At 42.3% G+C, this 18,990-nt stretch overlaps 1 protein-coding gene across 5 annotated transcripts in view; it reads right to left on the bottom strand.

Annotated features, from left to right (window-relative positions):
* Nucleotides 1–18,990, bottom strand: part of LOC120825486 (uncharacterized) — a 185,842-nt gene that overhangs the window by 397 nt on the left and 166,455 nt on the right. Inside the window, exons 1-6 of one of the 5 annotated variants that reach the window (XM_078080513.1) lie at nt 9,830–13,284; nt 9,287–9,619; nt 9,015–9,185; nt 8,549–8,644; nt 8,398–8,441; nt 4–4,071 (exon numbers count right to left, since the gene is read on the bottom strand). In XM_078080513.1, the coding sequence (XP_077936639.1) occupies nt 4,036–4,071; nt 8,398–8,441; nt 8,549–8,644; nt 9,015–9,185; nt 9,287–9,619; nt 9,830–9,908 (759 nt within the window). In that variant the 5' untranslated portion in view covers nt 9,909–13,284 and the 3' untranslated portion in view covers nt 4–4,035. Of the gene's footprint in view, nt 1–3; nt 4,079–5,251; nt 8,442–8,548; nt 8,645–9,014; nt 9,186–9,286; nt 9,620–9,829; nt 13,285–18,990 lie in introns of those variants that run through there. The other 4 variants (XM_078080511.1, XM_078080512.1, XM_078080514.1 and 1 more) reach the window with 4 other exon arrangements.

Genomic DNA, 18,990 nt, shown 5'->3' with positions numbered 1-18,990 from the left:
CACCAGAAAGAAGACAAAAGTAAGCATAGATTTTCATCATCGTGAAAGTGAGAGAGCGAGTGATCGAGTGTGTAGGAATCATCAGGTCAGTCAACACCGTCTTCACGTCCCTCCTTCACTTCCTCTTACTGTCTCCAGTTGATGCTCCTCCTCCTCCTGCAACACACAAGCTGTTTCTCATTTAGTGGCCGTGTTCCTCTATTGACTCAGCCTCTGATGTGGACGGGGGGGCCGGGTGCTTCTACGAAAGGAAATGGTCTGGCCTGTGAGGGACTTCCTGTTTGTGGCGGCAACTTTTCCTGTTGCTGCAGCAAGCTCGACAGTAAAGCTTTATATTTGAAAAAATATATAAAATACAGCCAGATCATATTCTTCTCATTTCATTTAGGAAGATTCTTTACCCCAGGAGCATCATACCTATAGATCAGGCTGAGAGAAGGACACATTCTGGTCATTTTAAATGAAATCCTAATAATCATTTTCATTATATAAAACATACATTTTACAAATAGTCAACATGTGTGTTTTTGAAACATGGAATGTACCCAGTAATATTAGTAAATTAAGATATCTGCGCAAAATATATGCTTTTCCTGCACGCCCTCTCTGCATGTCTCAGCTGGGCTCGGGCCGTGTCCCAAAGCGGTGGATCCAAAACCTAGTTCATGCTTCTGCGTTTTCAGAGAGACGCAAGGACACTCGCACTCAAGAGCCCTTTGGGCGTCTTTTCACCTCTTCTTGCGTTCTCGCGTGCGTCGACCCATTTTTCTAGACTAGCGTCAAAAGCTACGCAAGATGTCACTCTTTTGGTCGTCTTCAACAAAAACACGTTACTCCACCTGGCGGTGAATTGCTCTGCAACACACGCAAGACTTTAGAACCATGAATTGAAACGAGTGCGTCGACACGACTCTGTGTAAAGACGCAGAAGCAGAAGCATGCGCCAGCCTTTAGAAGCACTTTAGCCAATCACTGATTAAAGTCAATGAGTGACACATCCTTTCAGAGTCCTAAAATCCATTGAGTTGTGGGCAGAGCTCTTCACCGCCCCACGCGAGTCTCGCACCAGTTAAAACAAGAGTGACCACGAGCAGTGTCCTTCCAAGAAGACCTGACCCAAACTCTGTACCAGAGAAAGGAGAGGTAGATTTTATATAAGTAGATTTGTATTGTATTTAATATTATATTTTTATTATATTTATACAATATAGTAGTTATATCATATTGTTTATATATAGTTATATACTGTATATATCGGGGGGCACAGTGGCGTGGTGGTTAGCACTGTCGCCTCACAGCAAGAAGGTCCTGGGTTCGATTCCGCCCAGTGGCCTTTCTGTGTGGAGTCTGCATGTTCTCCCTGTGTCTGCGTGGGTTCTCTCCGGGTTCTCCGGCTTCCTCCCACAGTCCAAAGACATGCTCTGGGGATCAGGTTAATTGGGGACTCTAAATTGCCCGTAGATGTGTGAATGTGAGTGTGAATGGTTGTATGTCTCTGTGTAGCCCTGCGATTGGCTGGCGACCAATCCAGGATGTACCCTGTCTATCGCCCAAAGTTGGCTGGGATGGACTCCAGCCCCCCCGCGACCCTGTGTGCAGGATAAGCGGTTTGACAATGGATGGCTGGATGGACTGTATATATCCATCAATGTACTAAATTGTTTGAATAAGATGTTAAATACTTAACTGCAAAGTAATAATGAATAATAATAATTGTTTTGCATTGAATCATACTGAGATGTTTACTGAAACTGAATGGCTGACCCTAACCCCCCCAAAAGACCCACCAGCTCTAATGTGACATCAGCTTTGCTACGGTTTGTTCCTTCTGTGTGTGTGTGTGTGTGTGTGTGTGTGTGTGTGGCTGCGATCAGCTGGCATCTGGGCTCCTCATTGGTCCATCGTCAAGCCCTCGTCACCGCCAGCTGAATTATCCCGGTTTCTGGTTGTCTCATCGCCCGATCGTCTCTTCACGTCTGTGGCAGATATACTCTCGCCCCGTTAGCCGGTGATCTTGGTACCGTGTAACATAACCTGTGTGATTGTGTCAGTCCAGTACATCTTCATACCGCATCGCCGCCCAGCCAGCACTTTGTACACTTCCTTGTCACTGCTTCCTCAACTGCATCCATGTACCCATAAAATAAAGCTTTTCTTTCCACCTAACCTGCCGTCTGTCTGCATTTGGGTCATTGGTAAACTGGCCGTGACAAGATCAGGTTCATAATTTGTCTACTTGAACTCACGTTGATCAGTTTCTGTTCATAATAACAAGTATAAACGATCTTTAAAACGGTCACAACCGCAGTAAGACATTGATCAACCTTTTAAAGTGTGAAAGTTAAGGCAGTAAAGTGACTTTTCACTGATAACTACGGTCGGAAGTTAACAACGTAAATAACAACCAAAATCGTGGGCTGGAAGGCTGAATTCTTTGACTCAGTTTGAAGGAGCAAAGGAACGAGACAGCTCGGACACAGACGAAGGGACGCGATCCAACTACAACTGCAATCTCTTGAGGACGCTGCCGCTACACACACACCTACTCGTACTCTCACTGACGCTCAGCCGCAAAGCAAACAGTTGTGGAGGGTGAAAAGAGACGAGACAGGAGACGGAGATGCGTTGAGTCAGCTTCACTCTCCACTTCAATAATACAAAACAACACGTGAGAACTACTGCGGACATGCACGTTAACCTCACATCAAAACACTTCCCCTTAAAGGTACAGTCCCCTGGTGAATGTCTCTCCAGCGTTACTTGTGGGTCACCACACAGTGTAAGATTATGTCAGTGTGCACAAAACCAGATGCCATTCACATGAAGAAAAACAACATTTATTCTGAATTTGAATAAAAGAAAAGTACACAATATAAATGTAAAATCCCAACAATTTGACACTTACAACACATAAACTAAGTGTGTATGACACAATGAAAGATGAGCATGTTAGCAGATTGAGACGCACCAATTCTAAAACAAAACGTTCTTCTGAGGTCCCAAACTTTACGTTTTCTTTCTGCCCTAAAACGTAAGTCAAGTTTAGAGCAAATAAAAGGCCATGACGAAGTGTTTTACCCACAGTCTTCATCATTGTTGCGTCACCAGCAGTATTCAGGGTGGATGTGTGTAAATCTTAAGCCACCAAAGGCACCTGGACCTGAAGGCATCCTCGGCCGAGCTCTTGTGGCTTGTGCATAACAACTGGCAGATGTGCTCAGTGATATTTATAACAATTGTAATGGTAAAAATATGTTATAACATTGTTTTGTGCTAAAGCCGTGTCTCAAGTGTCCTGTATTTGACCCGGACGTGCAACGAGCAGCATGATACAAAATGTTAGTTTGCAGCTGTGTCCTGAGAAGGGAGGGCGGTCGACTCGATCTCATAGACGCTGCAAAACATTCATCAAGACTCTGTTTTATCAGACAAATCATTCTCTTCTACCGAGCTTTTATTGAAATATTCCACAACACATTTCACTGTATTCCCCCACATTCTCCAAAAAGACCACCATAGTCCCTGTCCCCCAAAAGAGCAAACCCCATTGCCCGAATGACAAACACATCCACAGACGCCAGCAAAGCTCTCACCATCCACCCAGACCTCCACCTGGACCGGAGGAACACAAATGGCAGAACGCTGTTCATTGAGGACCGCTGGCATCAGCACCATCGTGGCCTCTAAGCTCGTCAGTGGGCTCAGAGACCTGGGACTTTCCTCCGCCCTCTGTGATTGGACCACGAGTGTCCTGACAGGCAAACCCAGGACTGTGCACAACTTGTCTTCAAAGAAGTTTATATAAAACCAAATACCGTCTAGTACAAGTGTGAAGCTGTCCCCTGACATGGAATTATGAAAGTATGTCCCACGCTTTATTTAGCAAATGCAAAATACTTATTTTATCTTTCAACACTCAGGCATTTAATATTGATGCAATAGCTGCTGCTGCAGAGATCCTTCAAAGTGGGGACGTAGACGGTCCCTCCCTTTTGTTGGGTGTTATGGTGCTGTAGACTTGGTCTTTGTCCATCATCAATGGGTGGAGTGATTGGTAGACTTCATTAGGACCTGCACCCTTAGGGAACAAGACATGTTTCATTTATGTTAATAAACTTGTCCTAAATTAAGCTGAGTGAAATAAAATGCATTTAATAAAATGTAGTTGACATTGAAAAGTAAAACATTGCAGCAACGTGTCAACAAATCAAACATATGTGAAAGGTGGGACCGTAGGACCGGGGAGCCTCAGCACAGAGCGGGAGACTTAAACTCAAGGAGAGCCTCTCCATATAAAAGGAGATCCCGAGAGCTGAGCAACTCACGTTTGTTCTCGTTGTCCGGCATGTGCTGAAGTCTGGGTTGCTGTGTTTGTTGCTCGCCAGTACCGTGTGTGTGAGCAAACTATACTAAGCAGGTAGGTTGTACAATTTTAATCTACATCCTGTATACCATGGGGAAATTAATATAATGTTTTATTTCCTATGATAGAATGTCAGACCTGAACCAGACCTGCTGGTGCACAGGTGCCTTGGGCCGAGGAGGGAGGAGGTTGGGCTTGCCAGCACATTATGCATTTTGTAATAAGTATGATGGGTACTCGGTGATTAGTGGCTGTTTTGTACATTGCAGGCTGAACTGGTGACACTGAGTGGTGTAATGGTAAAAATATGTTATAACATTGTTTTGTGCTAAAGCCGTGTCTCAAGTGTCCTGTATTTGACCCTGATGTGCAAAGAGCAGCATGATACAAAATGTTAGTTTGCAGTTGTGCCCTGAGAAGGGAGGACGGTTGACTCGATCTCATAGAAGCTTCAAAACAAAGGATTCCTCTTCATGGCCTTGGTTGATATCTTATTCTGTACGAAAGTTCTGGATCCAAGTTTTACTTTTATGTCAAGTAATAATGATTTGCACCGGCCATTAAGGAGTATCTTGTGTGTGTGTGCTACCCTCAGCTTCACCTGGGTTCTTATCTCAACCTGCTTTGCTGCTTCTCGTAACTGACACAGAGAATGTCCTCCACATGTGTATAAAAACTCAGCGTCTTTAGTGCTCGGAGACGTCATTTCCACAGAGCACCGTGATACGTGCCTGTGTATTTGACCTCCTGCTTGCAAGCAATAAATGGACTTTTTGCAACTTTGATCATTCATCAAGACTCGGTTTTATCAGACAAATCATTCTCTTCTACGGAGCTTTTATTGAAATATTCCACAACAATTTGGCGTCACGAACAGGATTCACTGACCGTCCGTCAGGCTCCAGGGGACCGTCCGGGGAAAAAGGCCTTTTCCAGGATCACCAGCTGATGATCCTGCCTCATACCTCCTTAGACAAGAGAGAAAGGACCGGCGGAAACCAGAGGAGTCCTGATTGACGTCACGTGTATCCAGCGAAGAAGAATTAATTTCTACAAACTCGGGTAAGAAGTTGAAATTCCGAATATAAAGTAACAGTAAGAGTTGAACATAACGGAGACGGATGACTGATCAAGTGGTTGTTATAGTCTGGGGAATAAAATTTTTTTTTAAATTTTTTTTTTTTTTTCCTTATAATAATCTTTTAATATCTTTTTTGAGTACATGATTCCGGGATATTTCTAATGCATTATTTTATGCGAAGGTAGATAGGATCGTGTACGATTTCACTCGGAACAAATTCTCCGAGATCGTAACGCAGATCGCTCGACTACCCGGGTAAAATAAGATCGTTGCTATTGACCAAACGTGAATTCCACCTGTGGAATAAGATCGTGGAAATAGCCTACGTGAATTTTATGCTGAAGCAGGTAAAACGATATCACTGTTATTGTTAACCAAACGTGAGTTCTACTGAATTACCTTTAGAACCAGATCGTGGCAAAATCGAAGCGTGAGTTTTGAGTGGGGTTTTTGCAAAGTTTTTCCTTGAGTAAAGAAACTGAGCCTTACGGTGACGACTGTATTGTAATAAGTAAACCGGTAGGGTCCACCAGTAAAAGATGGGTGGCCAGTCCGCAAAACACACGGAACGTCTGGTCCGATTGTGGCAATGATGCAGCAGAAATACGGGAAAACATGTACAGAGTGTCTCCCATACTGGACAAAAGAGTTTGGGTTTCCAGAAAACGGCTCGTTGAGTGCCGCTAAACTTAAAATGTTAAAAGGGGATTTGGAAGCAAAGTTAAAAAAAAAAAAAAATTGAAAAGTGGTAAAAAGATCAAAGTTAAAGACTTGGAAATAAAAGAGAAAAACCAGACATGTCTGGCACAATGGGAAATGGAATGTGAATGCAGGGAGAGAAAACGAATGATGAAGAAAATGACGTGTTTAAAAACTGAAAAAACCTGACATTGAAACACAGAATAATCCATGTGTGTCTTCTCCATTGTATCCATCCCTGACAGGGGCAGGCGGTCCTCTCCTGAACACGTGTTGTCAAATTCCTGCACCACCTCCAGTCCAACAATCACCACCACCGTACAACCCCGATCCTACGGTTGGCAGACCTGTAACACGCAGTCAAACCCGGCTGGGAGACCAGGGAGGTGCAGACGTCAAATCATGCTCACCCCTCAACCCATTGAGACCTGACCCCACAGCTCAGTCCACCCCGGACTCTGCATGGTCAATCCACGACCCATCCCCCTGGAGGGGCACAGCCGGCAGAATTGTGAATTTTCTTAGTCCTAACACCACCATGGACAGTAAACTGGACGGGTCTTATATTCAAGCCCCCATGTTTCAAGTTCCAGGGCCACAGGATGGACTACCTGCCTCCCATCTGCCCACCATAAAAAATGGCGTGGCTTTTGGAAAAGAGTTCCTGACGTTATGCAAAGACATAAAAGCCATCTGTGCTGCTGTGGTTGCGGCCTTCCAAGTCAACATGGCCCTCATCAACACCACGAAACAAGGTAAAGCTGAAGATGTAACATTTTACCATCAGCGTCTTGTGGCTGCCTTTCAGATTCACAGCGGCCTCGAGGAGCCCACAGACATAACCAACATGACTGTGTGGGAAACTCATCTCAAGAACGCCTTCATGAACGGGCTTCTGCCAGACGTCAAAACTGCCACTGAACACTCTGTCGTGGGTCTGGAAGATGCAAGGCTCACAGAAGTGGTAAAACATGCACGACACAATTATAAAATGCATGTGGAAAACCAAATGTGTCAAGACAAACGCAGCAAGCAGACTGGGGAGAAAGCCCAGCTTGCGATGCTCCAAACCGTAAAACAGTTGACACTGGGTGCAGAAGGAGGACGAGACCCCCACCCATCCGGAAAATCTTATGGGAGGGACCAACAGAGAGGACGAGCGTATGGAATAAATCATGGGAGTAGAGGGCGTTTTCAAGGAGGGGCCCCACGAGAAGCGCAACCCAATGAATGCTTCCTCTGTGGCAAAACAGGACATTGGTACAAAGACTGCCCCTACCGTTCAAACCAGGTACGTCAGCCACATGGACGACAGCGCCACTCCGGGACAGAGGGGGTCAACAATTCGGCACATCAGACTGACTGTGTGTGTGGGATGGAGATTGCACGTGTGAAGGAATGACTACTGCTGCCTCTCCAAAACAGGGAAGTGAAACACACCACACACACACACACGCACATGCACACACGATGCTGCAACAAAGACCTGCTTCCTCGCACGCACACACACACACACACACACACAATGCTGCAATGAAGACCTGCTTCCTCGCACGCACACTGCAGAACAACATGCTGAGTGGGAATAAAAATGGCATTTGTAAATAAATGCATTAGAGGCTTCTTAGTTGATTTAATGGATCACCGTGTGTCTCTCTTTACAGACATAACATCAACTCATTGAGTGACGTAATAATTGCGCGACACAATGAATCGATAATGAAGTTTGTTGCCAACGCTTTGAATAATCGAATTTTATAGATATCATCGATTCGTTGTTGCAGCCCTAGTGTTCACCATGTACGGCTCCAGAAGGTCTTTAAATAAATGATTCGTATAGAAAGTCATCGTGATGTGATAATGGATCATGAAGAAATCTCTCCCTATAAAATGTGAATCTAACTAATTAGATTAGATCCTTCATCAATGAGGAACGGGACCCGGGTGGTTAGGTGAAAAATGTGTGTCTTTGGCTCCTAAATGAACCATAAAGGTGAAGAATAAGCACAAAGGATGAACATATTGTGTCAAGAAGCAGCTTCTGCAGAGGAACATTATAGTGTTTAAAAATGTTTGTTTATCAGCATTGTAAAATTATTCTAAATGGCATTGAAGTAAGAAATGAGAAGAGAGTGTCAGAGCTGCGAGAGAAATGTGTGAGACTCACACAAGCTGAGGGAACAAGTGAGGAAAACTTCAAGCAAGATGTTTCTGTGAAAGAGTCAATAGAAACTGATTTGAGCCCAAAACTGACCTGTTGTGCGTCTCTGTTTGCTGTAACAGCACCTGACACAACTTCTGTGAACATAAAGGACATCATTTGTTAATTTGTCTGGTGGAGGCTTGACTGAAGTAGACAAATATTTGCAAGGTGTATTTTAATTTAATATTAATGTGAATCTTACTCGATTGTTGTTTCATCATCTTGTTCATAAACTTGAGTGAGACGATCAGTATGATTATTACGACAATAACACCTATAACCAAATATAGAACATAGCCTGGACAAAGACAGAGAAAGAGGACGGATGTGAGAAAAGATCATTCACACTTCATGGTACTTAGCATGTGCTCATCTCCTCTTTGCTACTAAGGAATCTTTCAATAATCACAAACTTGCTTTTCACAGGAAATGAAAACACAGATATTTTTGTTCCATGAACTGCCCCATTTTATATTAAGTAGGCAGGCAAGATGCTGAAACATGTTATAATTTATGAATAAAGTGGTGCTGGCAGTACATGTGTATGTGAGCATTGCATTGACAAGTGTGTGTGTATCTATATAGATGTATTCTTATACAACTTTAATCAACATCAAATTATATATGCAGTCAATATACTGTAACATGTTCATGCATGATGTACTCACTAACAGATCCTTGTGCTGGTGCAGCAGGTGGTGTATTGAAGGTGGTGTATGATGTAGACGTATCAGTAATAACATCTGAGCTGTTAGAAGACATCGTGGAGCTCTTTGTAAATGAGGAGGTGGGAACAACAATGACAGTTTGTGGAGTCATGCTGGGACTGGGGGGCGGAGCTGAAAACAACAGACAAGTGAACATACCAACAATTAAGAAAGTTATTACTTTTGGGCAAACAAGGATTTTCTCATTGAGAATATTTAGAGAATAAACTCACCATCAGTGACTTTTAGATTCACCTCTATATATGAGTCAGGGCCAAATCTCTCCGCTCTACAATAGTATGTTTTGGAGTCTGACTTTTGGAGATTGCTGAAAGTAACGAACAAGGTTTTTCCTTGGTTATATAACTTTATTCCATTTTTATTTTCAATTTTTCCATATGCTGCTTTAATGATGATGTGATGGTCCTCCGTGCATGGACTGTAACAAAAGGACATGACATTTTTTGTTACATCAGTCCAAACGTTCCAGTCTGAGCAGCTGATTTTCACACTTTCACCAACACGACGATTTATGTTCAGAGGGTTTATCTGCACAACACTCAGACCTACAGGCAGAAATAAAGGAGACATTTTGCCTTAGTCATAGTTCATACGTACATTTCCTTTGACGTTAGTTTTTACTATTCATGACGGCAAATTTGAAAAATAAAATAAACCCCTGATTAAATTATACATGTTTCAATCAACAGCTACATCTTTTGTACGCAAGCTACAGTTTGTGTAAATGCAGAAAATACAGAAAAAAACTAACTCACCAGAAAGAAGACAAAAGTAAGCATAGATTTTCATCATCGTGAAAGTGAGAGAGTGAGTAAACGAGTGTGTAGGAATCATCAGGTCAGTCAACACCGTCTTCACGTCCCTCCTTCACTTCCTCTTACTGTCTCCAGTTGATGCTCCTCCTCCTCCTGCAACACACAAGCTGTTTCTCATTTAGTGGCCGGGTTCCTCTATTGACTCAGCCTCTGATGTGGACGGGCTGTGGTGATTGGGTTTCTGTTTGTTTGGGTTTTGGCTGTGTTCTCTTGTGTTTTGTTTGTGGCAGGGGGTGTGGCTGGCTGTTGGCGGCAACTGGACTGGACGAGACACACCTGCATCCAATAATCATCCTCCATATAAGCCTGGGCGTCTCATCACGGCGACGCCAGATTATTCCAGTCTACTACGAACGCCCGGGTGCGTCACCGCCCGGCTCTTCGTCCTCCCCGTTGCTAGGATCCTCGCCAGCCAATAAACTCTCGTCCGTATATCCGATCACTAACCTCTCCGTGTCTGCTTTGGGGTCCGAACCTTCACCTAAACCTAACACGGGCGGCCGGGTGCTTCTACGAAAGGAAATGGTCTGGCCTGTGAGGGACTTCCTGTTTGTGCCACCAGCTTTTCATGTGCTGCTCCTGTTGCTGCAGAAAGCTTGACAGTAAAGCTTTATATCTCAAAAAATATATAAAATACAGCCAGATCATAATCTTCTCATTTCATTTCATTCATGAAGATATTCTTTACCTCTGGAGCATCATACCTATAGATCAGAAGGAGAGAAGGATATTTTCCGTAAATTCAATTTAAATCTCTTAATCCGTGTTCTTTTAGCTAAAACTAATGTTGCAATCCTAAAGCAGAGGAAATCAACCAAAACAGTCAATAAAAACAACATAAGAAAAAAATATGTCAACTGTTTATTAAATCGTAGCAACAAATATGCACAGACTTATTTTCTTGCTTTGGATCATTGAACTGTAAAATAGAAAAACAAAAATAAACCCCTAATTAGAAGATTACATGTTTCATTCAACAGCTACATCTTTTGTACGCAAGCTACAGTTGGTGTAAATGCAGAAAGTACAAACAAACTCACCGGAAAGAAGACAAAACTAAGCATAGATTTTCATTATCGTGAAAGTGAGAGAGCGAGTGAACGAGTGTGTAGGAATCATCAGGTCAAAAGTACTTGACATTCATTCTGTTACATCAGTCCAAACATTCCAGCATGAGCATGAGTCACATTTTAACAATATAACATTTCTAAATAAACCAGTTAATGGGTGATTTAGGAAAATAAAGGACAAGCATGTCATTTAAAAACTACAGCATTCATAAGCTTTAATAGTTTACAAATACAGAGAAATCCCCAAAAGTACTCCCCTGTAAGAATGCAAAAGAACGCATAGATTTCCATCTTGTTGAAAGTGAGAGATGATGAGCTCATCTAATCAGAGTGTTAAGAGTCTTGAACTACTTTAAAGTAACTTCCACTTTCTCACCCTTTCAAAGAACGAGGCCTCTCCCTTCCCTTTGAACACACACCCAGACACCAGTAGACATAAAAACAAATAACATTCATAACATTAAAGCATCGAGATCAATATGAACTCAAACCTAGGAACATAATGTTTGTTGTATGTTTGGTCATCAGTGTGTATTACTAATAGTATTCTTGTGTAATAATAATAAGAGTATTATAAAATGAATGGCAACACACATTTAGTTATGAGATGATAGTTAACCTTGTGATAAAAACATGAATACAAATAATCATCTAAGAAGACACATTCATCAGGGCTACAAAGAAAAGACAAGAACCTTCACAGCAGAAAAACATGAAGACCAGAAAGTTAAAAGAAATGATGCGTAACACATAAGTAGAAGAGCCTGATGTGACGCCTCCAAAGCAGATTACATTAAGGAGAATAAAGCAGCGTTTCGCTGTGCAATATGTGTGTTGTGTGTAATGGAATAACTGAGAGCGTTAGAGCGCCGCGCTGCTGATGTTTCACACAACAAGGAATAATCCTATCAATGTACAACAATAAGAAACGTACTGAAAGTCCTTCCTGGACATAAATTCAAATCAATGCATTTTGCGTATGTAGATAAAAGAGTTCATTATAAATCAGAAACACAAAACAAATGTTTACACATGCATACAGTGTCCTTTATGTATTATGGTATAAGTTACTAATTGAAAACCTTTTTTCTTTTTTGGGTTGTTTAAAACATTTAGCACAAGGATAAAACCTTTACTATTCAATATCATATAATTACCATCCGTAACTTTAAAATTCACCTTAGTAAATCTCTCTTTCCCGAATATGTTTGCTGCTGATAATGTCTCACTATATCTAAGGGCTTCTACAACACTTAATGTAGGGCGTTGTAAGGTGTTAAATGCAAACTAATCTAGTCACATCGGTTCTCTGTCACAGCTTCCTCATTCCGGCTAAGATGGCAGCACTTCAAACAGAAGAGAAGGACTTGAACCAAACAAAACCAACTTGACACTTCTCCATTATACTTGGCCTTGAGTTCTCACTGCTTACTAAACTTGTATTTCCCCTTTCTACGTCATTGAACTCCCTCATACACTCTGAGAGAACCCCTGCTCAGAACCCCTGCGGCCGTCGCACAAAGCGTCCAAGAGTCCGTTGTCGTTAACCGCGCGTATGCCGCCCTCGGTATATGCGCTCCGATACACCTCGGCAGTTAGACGAACTCTTTTCTGACATCACGACTCTGAAGACAATCGTCCGTTGTCCACAGGTTTATTGACATGAGAGAAAGTGTAAAACAACGATACTATCAAAAAGGTATAGGATGCAGGCAGACTCAACTGGATTGAAAAGCTACCAATACAAACAGCAGTTCTGAGCCAGATTCTTCATTCACTTCCTGGTTCCTGTCACCTGACAAATTACATAACATTTCCTGTTTTCAAAATAAAACATAGCATTGATTTAACGTTTGTGACAAAGCAGCGCGCGCGGAGCGACGCGAAATGTCATAGATCACCAAACCTTCTCTTAAATCACATCCACAAGCCTTATAATCAATTTCAGATGGTATTTAAAAAGGAAACGACCAACAGCTACATGATAATTCCACTTCAGGTTCATAGTGCACATCCCCAAGGTGTCTATCAGGAATAGCGAGGACATTCTGATGTACCGTTCCAAAATGAAAGCCTTTCGAAATACCATACATGAGCGGGACTACACAGGAATACTTTTGGTCAATTTGAGATTAAAATTAAAAGGAAACTATCAATAGTTACAAAATCATTTCACTTCAGACCAGTAGTACACATCCCCAAGGTGTCACCGAGGGATAAGCAGGACATTCTGATGTACTATTCCAAAATGAAAGCCTCTCAAAATGCCATACATGAGCCAAAATATCAATCACAAGACTACATCTGGTCATTTTCAGTTTATATATAAGAGGGAAAAATCAATAGTTACACAGTATTTCCACTTCAGGCATAGAGTATACATCCCCAAGGTGTCACTCGGTGATAACCAGGACATTCTGATGTACCATTCTCGAAATTAAAGCCTCTCGAAATGCCACCTTCATTTTTTACTGGATACTAATAAAAATTCACTTCCTGTTACCAGTAGGTGGCGCTATGACATCATTTAACTTTACATCTCTTAAGGCCCAGAGTCTCATCAAACTTGTGATGATGATCATTTTCCAGCAGAGGGCAGCAGTGTTCAACTTTTCGACTCTCCTTGTCCGCTCGATTCTCAACGTCGAGCTTCTGTTTGCGCTTGTTCGAGTATGTGCGCTCAAAGCCCGTGAGGGAATGCCTGAAAGGTGGGTCAGAAGGTGGGTTGGGGAGGGACAGTTGACCGAGAGAGGTTGGCATCAGTCTCCTGTTATACTGCAGGCCCAGCGGAAAGGCAGATTTGGAGATTGTGAAGAGACAGGACGAGCAAAGAGTGAAGTACGAGTGAAGCACACGAAGCCAACGTGCTGATGCCAGATGCCAGGCATGAGAGGAGATGCTGTGGCTGTGGCGTACGAGCAAGGGACACACCAAGGTGTCACGGTGTGTTTGTGGGGGGTGGAGAGGGTACGTGTTCAGTGGATTAGCACGCCCAGGTGTAAAACAAAAATGAGTGGGGGACAAAAAAAGGGTCACAACCCCAGGTAGGCCTGCAGTATTACTGATGAAGAGAGAGTCAGAGAGGAAGAGGTGGGCAAGAAAAGTGATGGGAGAACGTAAAGGGCGGAGTAAAGAAAGGAACAAAACAAGGGGAAATCAGCCGCGGGGGCAGCTTTCGAGAATTCAAGATATTTATTGTTCTGTTTACAGTTTAAAATATTACTCTGTTCAATGAAATTCTTATTTTGCCACGTCCTCCTCCCACAAAGATACAGATGTAGGCATACGCTGCATTTTTGCCAATATTGCAACAACAATTGGTGCCATGAAGTCACAGCAGCGGTGTGTGTGTGTTACCAGTGGTGGAGGAGGTGGGGGTGTGTGGAGGTGTCTCGTGAGGGAGCTGTTCATTAGCCTGACGGCCTGCGGGTAGAAACGGTTTCAGACTCCTGTAGCGTCTGCCGGATGGCAGTAGAGTCTGTGCTGGGGGGGGGGGGGGGGGGGGTTGTCTTGTCCTTGATGATATTCCGGGCTCTCCTGGTGACCCTGGTGGAGTAAACGTCCTGTAGTGAGAGGAAGGCTGCTCCTGCGATGAACCGTGCTGTTTTGATCACATGCTGCAGTGCCTTCCTGTCCTGGGCACCGGACGTGTCCGTACCACACGGTGATTGATAAGTGGCAAGGACGTCAATACCTCTGCAGAAGCTGCTGAGAGTTTTGGTCTACATACCAAATTGGGTGAGTCCCAGTGAGAGAAGGAAGAGCCTCGGCAAGCAAACAATTACAGAGATCTTAAGAGTAGAGGGAACAGAAAAGCAAGGAGGGGAAGGAAGAGTCGTAAGGTGTGGATGCGAGCAGAGACGCATGCCCTCCTGCTCCAAAGAGTAGAAGGTTAAACGAAAGAGGGATCAGGCCGTGAAGGATTTCAGCAGAAAAGTTAAAGGAGGTGAATACGAAATTGTAAGCAGTTCTATTTCTTCTGAATGGCACTCAGCAAAGAGCGCAGCGAGAGGCAGGCATGTGGAGGTGTAGAGAGAAGGTGATTCAGTCTAAATACTGAAAGGGTTTCACTGCAGAGAAAATGTGTTTAAATATAAATGGGTGGAAAACTGGAAACTTCAGTCTTTTTCTACATGCTCACTCGGTTGTAGTGCAATAAACATAACGACGTGGAGTTGAAGCAACAAAGAGAAAAGAAATGTGAAATGGGCTGATGTTTGGATAGTAATATACGGACAATATCGGACAAAACCAAAGTGGAAAGAGGTGTTTGATTTCAGTGAATCACATCTGGCTGATCCAGGGAAAACAGGGATGAGGAAGAGGAGTAAGGGCAAAATGGAGGTGAGATGTAACGAAAGAGGAGGGAAAGGAGGCGCTTGGGTAATATGTTCCGGTGAGTTAGACGCAGTAGAAGGAATCCTCTTCAAGTGGGTCACAGAGGCTGCAAAAAAAGACATTTATCATACATGACAGCACGGCATTGTGTGTGTGTGTGTGTGTGATGCTGTGTGTATTTCACTCCATTGTTTCCCTCGAGTGTGTCTTTCGGCTTGTGTGTGTGTGTGTGTGTGTGTGTGTGTGTGTGTGTGTGTGTGTGTGTGTGTATGCAAATCGTTGTGAGTCAGGCTTCTTTGACACTGCACAGATGCTGAGCCAGGTGAGGAGAGACACTTTCTTCTGCCTCCCTCATGCTCCTTTCTCTTCCATTTCTGTCTAATTATTATTATCTCCTGACTTTTCTGATCTAATATTACCAGTTTGTTTCATCTCTCCTTTAAAAAAAAATGGTATTCTTTCCTTCACATCCACACTCATGTTAACATGTTTTCTTCTAGGGGAAGCACACATTTAATTTGATATCATTAGCAAAATACCTGTTGACACTATGTCTTTAAGCATTTGAGCGAATTCTCACTATCATAGCCGGTTTCATAATTACATGTTAACCCTAATCCTAAAGTTTATTTAATCTGAAACAATGGGAGCAATGCATTTAGTCAATATTTGTGTAATGGTAAAATATTATAATAAACTTCTGCGTTGTTTGTAATTATGTGTGTTTTTTCCCTTTGCATAATTGGAGAGACGCTCATTGGATCTACCTCGCACTTCAGGGGTGCGCTTCTTGGGACTCTTGTTCTTGGGGCTCCAGTTTGTTCAACACTAGTAAACTTTGAATTAAGAAGTGGCAGTGCGCTGTGCAGCAGCGAGGGGCGGAGCTTCAGAGCTTTGGGGTCTCAGCGGGCAGCGGCTCATTGACCACAGTCCACTGTTGCTGCTGGATGCTGATGCTCGGTAAACTAACATTAGTCATACTGCTCTTCTCTCCTCTGGGGTCCGTGAGGTACAAGCCGGTTGCCATGCCAATGTCCACTACGGGATCGAGCACGCTTTTTACCTGCTGAACCTTTCGTTTGTGATATTTGATTTATCGGCGAACCTGGGAGCAAGATTTAGTATCAACATAATTAAAATATCACTCTGCGGATCCCTTGTTGTGGTAAACAAGGTTTTGTTATCACACAGTTACTGTGTATATTTTAAAGCGATCTGGAGTTTTACACTTTTTTTTGCCTTTTTTCCAAAAAGTTTTCTATATTTATTTCTGACATGTTGAACAATCATTTGAATAAATAGGCCTACATAAGAAGGTCAGAAACATAACCTTCAAGTGGGAGTAGAAGTTATTATTTTCTTCCCTCTAGAAATATGGCCGGCACCGGGTACTGGATTGTCTTTTTCTCTTAGAGGTATACTTAACTATTATTGTAATCTCTAATCCCCATGAAGGATACAAACAACCGAGGAGGCAATACTGTTGCTCAATAAACATGGACTTTGAAGTACAATTTTCATTTTTCATTTTCATTCAAATGAGGCAAGTGCTTTCTTATGCAGTAATTAAAACAAGGACCCTTCAACATCTTTGTTTCATGAAATACATTTACTGATGATTTTGAGACTTGCTGTCACACCTGTCTCTTCTTGATGTGTAACTTAATCACACACTACATGGATAATAAATACGAGTGTTTGGTGTAAAATACAGTGATGTTTTAAATGACAAAGAAAGGAAATGTTACTGCACACCAGGCACGAGGCGAGAGGGGGAGGGGCCTCTGTATTCCCGCAATCAGTAGCTAGACGTGTTTTTTTCCAAACGCACTGGATAGATCATCATTACCGTACATTTATATTTATAAGTTATTAGAATAAAGTTATTAATTATTTAACGGTTTATAGTTACTAATGGGACATGAAATGCAGTTTAGGAGGTCCAGTTGGAGTAATAGGTTTAAATGCTTTGCGTACTCCAAATCACTGCACAGAAGTTTATAATACTCTGATTTGACATTTTGAGACATGATTGACAGGAATTTACACCAGCAATTCTCCACCAAAAATGGTTTTATAGCATTAAAATGTCACCTCCACATTTGTAACCAGTTGGTAGATGTCTCCCAAGCTATAAAGTGAGCATCATGTTTAGGTTTGAGGACTTTGAAACGTTTACAGTGTTAATCCAGAGGACACATCATGGGTTTGTTCTCCCCTTTCGCAATTGGCAGATTATCTAAACCCACCTCAGCATTATGAGCCTTCGGTACTTCAGTACTCGGTTGGTTTTATCAGTTTTTCCTATTTCAATTCATACAGTTCATACACTTTGCATGACATAACTGAGCAGGGCTGCTCAAGTGGGGCCGGGGGGCTAATAGCAATATGCTTTTGAACCGATTTAAATAATGAGGTAAATATTGTAGTTTTAGATCAGCAGTCCAGTTGTTTGTACTCAAAATGAAGTTGTGGAAGGATTATGAATGTAAAAACCTTAGTTGTTAGTGAGCATTTTATGACATTTTACTTCTACTTCTGTGAAATGTGATCAGATCAGGGGAGTGCTCCACAGATGAACGTGTTAATCTGTGCGATTAATGTGGCCAAGATTATTGCAATGAAATATTTTAACGCAGTTAAGGCAACTTTGTTTACTTCAGCTGTGCGTCGACTCTGGAAACAAAACGGAAGTAAAACAAACAGAGGCGCGACAGGAACGCTGTCATTATAGTTCAACAAAACATGTGTTGCTTTAAATCTAGAAGATAATTTCTTTGGATCGTTTGCATTGAAGGAAACAGGGAATGCTGAGAGTCAGCGCGATCAGACCATTGAAATTCTTCCTTCTGCTTTCAAAAAGTAAAGTGTTTTCTGTCTGACTGGTATTGACTCGTTTTTAATTTGGAAAGTGTCCCTTTCAGTCAGCGCACTTTTCTTGACAGTGGATTACCACTGGGATTTGAGGTTTCATTTCAAGAGTCCATGGGATTTATTTTGCGTTTGTGTTTAGTTTGAAGTTGATTCAACAGTCCATATTGTACACTGTGTTCAATGTGGCTACTGGGTTGTGTGTTTCTGTCTTTTAGCATGAATCTGCCACACCACACTGAGCGATTCTAACGGGAGAAAAGGATTATTGTATTTCCTCCGAAACCAGTTGTCATGGTAAGCAGATCACTTACCGCAGTATTCACTGCAGTATGCAGGAAGAGTTGAGTTGGGTAGTGCCCTGTTTACTTCCACTATTGGGATCATGTAATGTTTTTCTCTGAAATATATTCCACATTTGTGGAGGGGAAAAAAGGACTAGTGATGGCTTCTGCTTGTGGTCCTCATGGACGATGTGTACTGGCAAATGAGTCAATATGTCTCGGATAATTTATTCAAAGGGACAAACACTCTGCTCACCGTACCAATTGCGTACATTTACATGCTAATCTGTTTAACAAAATAAATAAATAAAACATAATCAAATGTGTATCTGTTGTATGCATGTAAGGTCAAATGAATTAAAACACATGCTTTTATTGCTTATATGCTTTTATTGTGTTTTTTTGAGTTTCATGTATGTTTAAAATAATACTGAGTTATGGAGACACTGGCAGGGAGGGATAATCTATCAGAACTACACTGTATGTTATCGGTGGACTGCTGCTGCCTCTGTGATTTCAAATTTCAAAGGGGTACTGA

This window comes from Gasterosteus aculeatus, chromosome 9, assembly GCF_964276395.1.
Source record: "Gasterosteus aculeatus chromosome 9, fGasAcu3.hap1.1, whole genome shotgun sequence".
Taxonomy (NCBI): domain Eukaryota; kingdom Metazoa; phylum Chordata; class Actinopteri; order Perciformes; family Gasterosteidae; genus Gasterosteus; species Gasterosteus aculeatus.
This window is presented reverse-complemented; position numbering and strand designations above follow the sequence as displayed.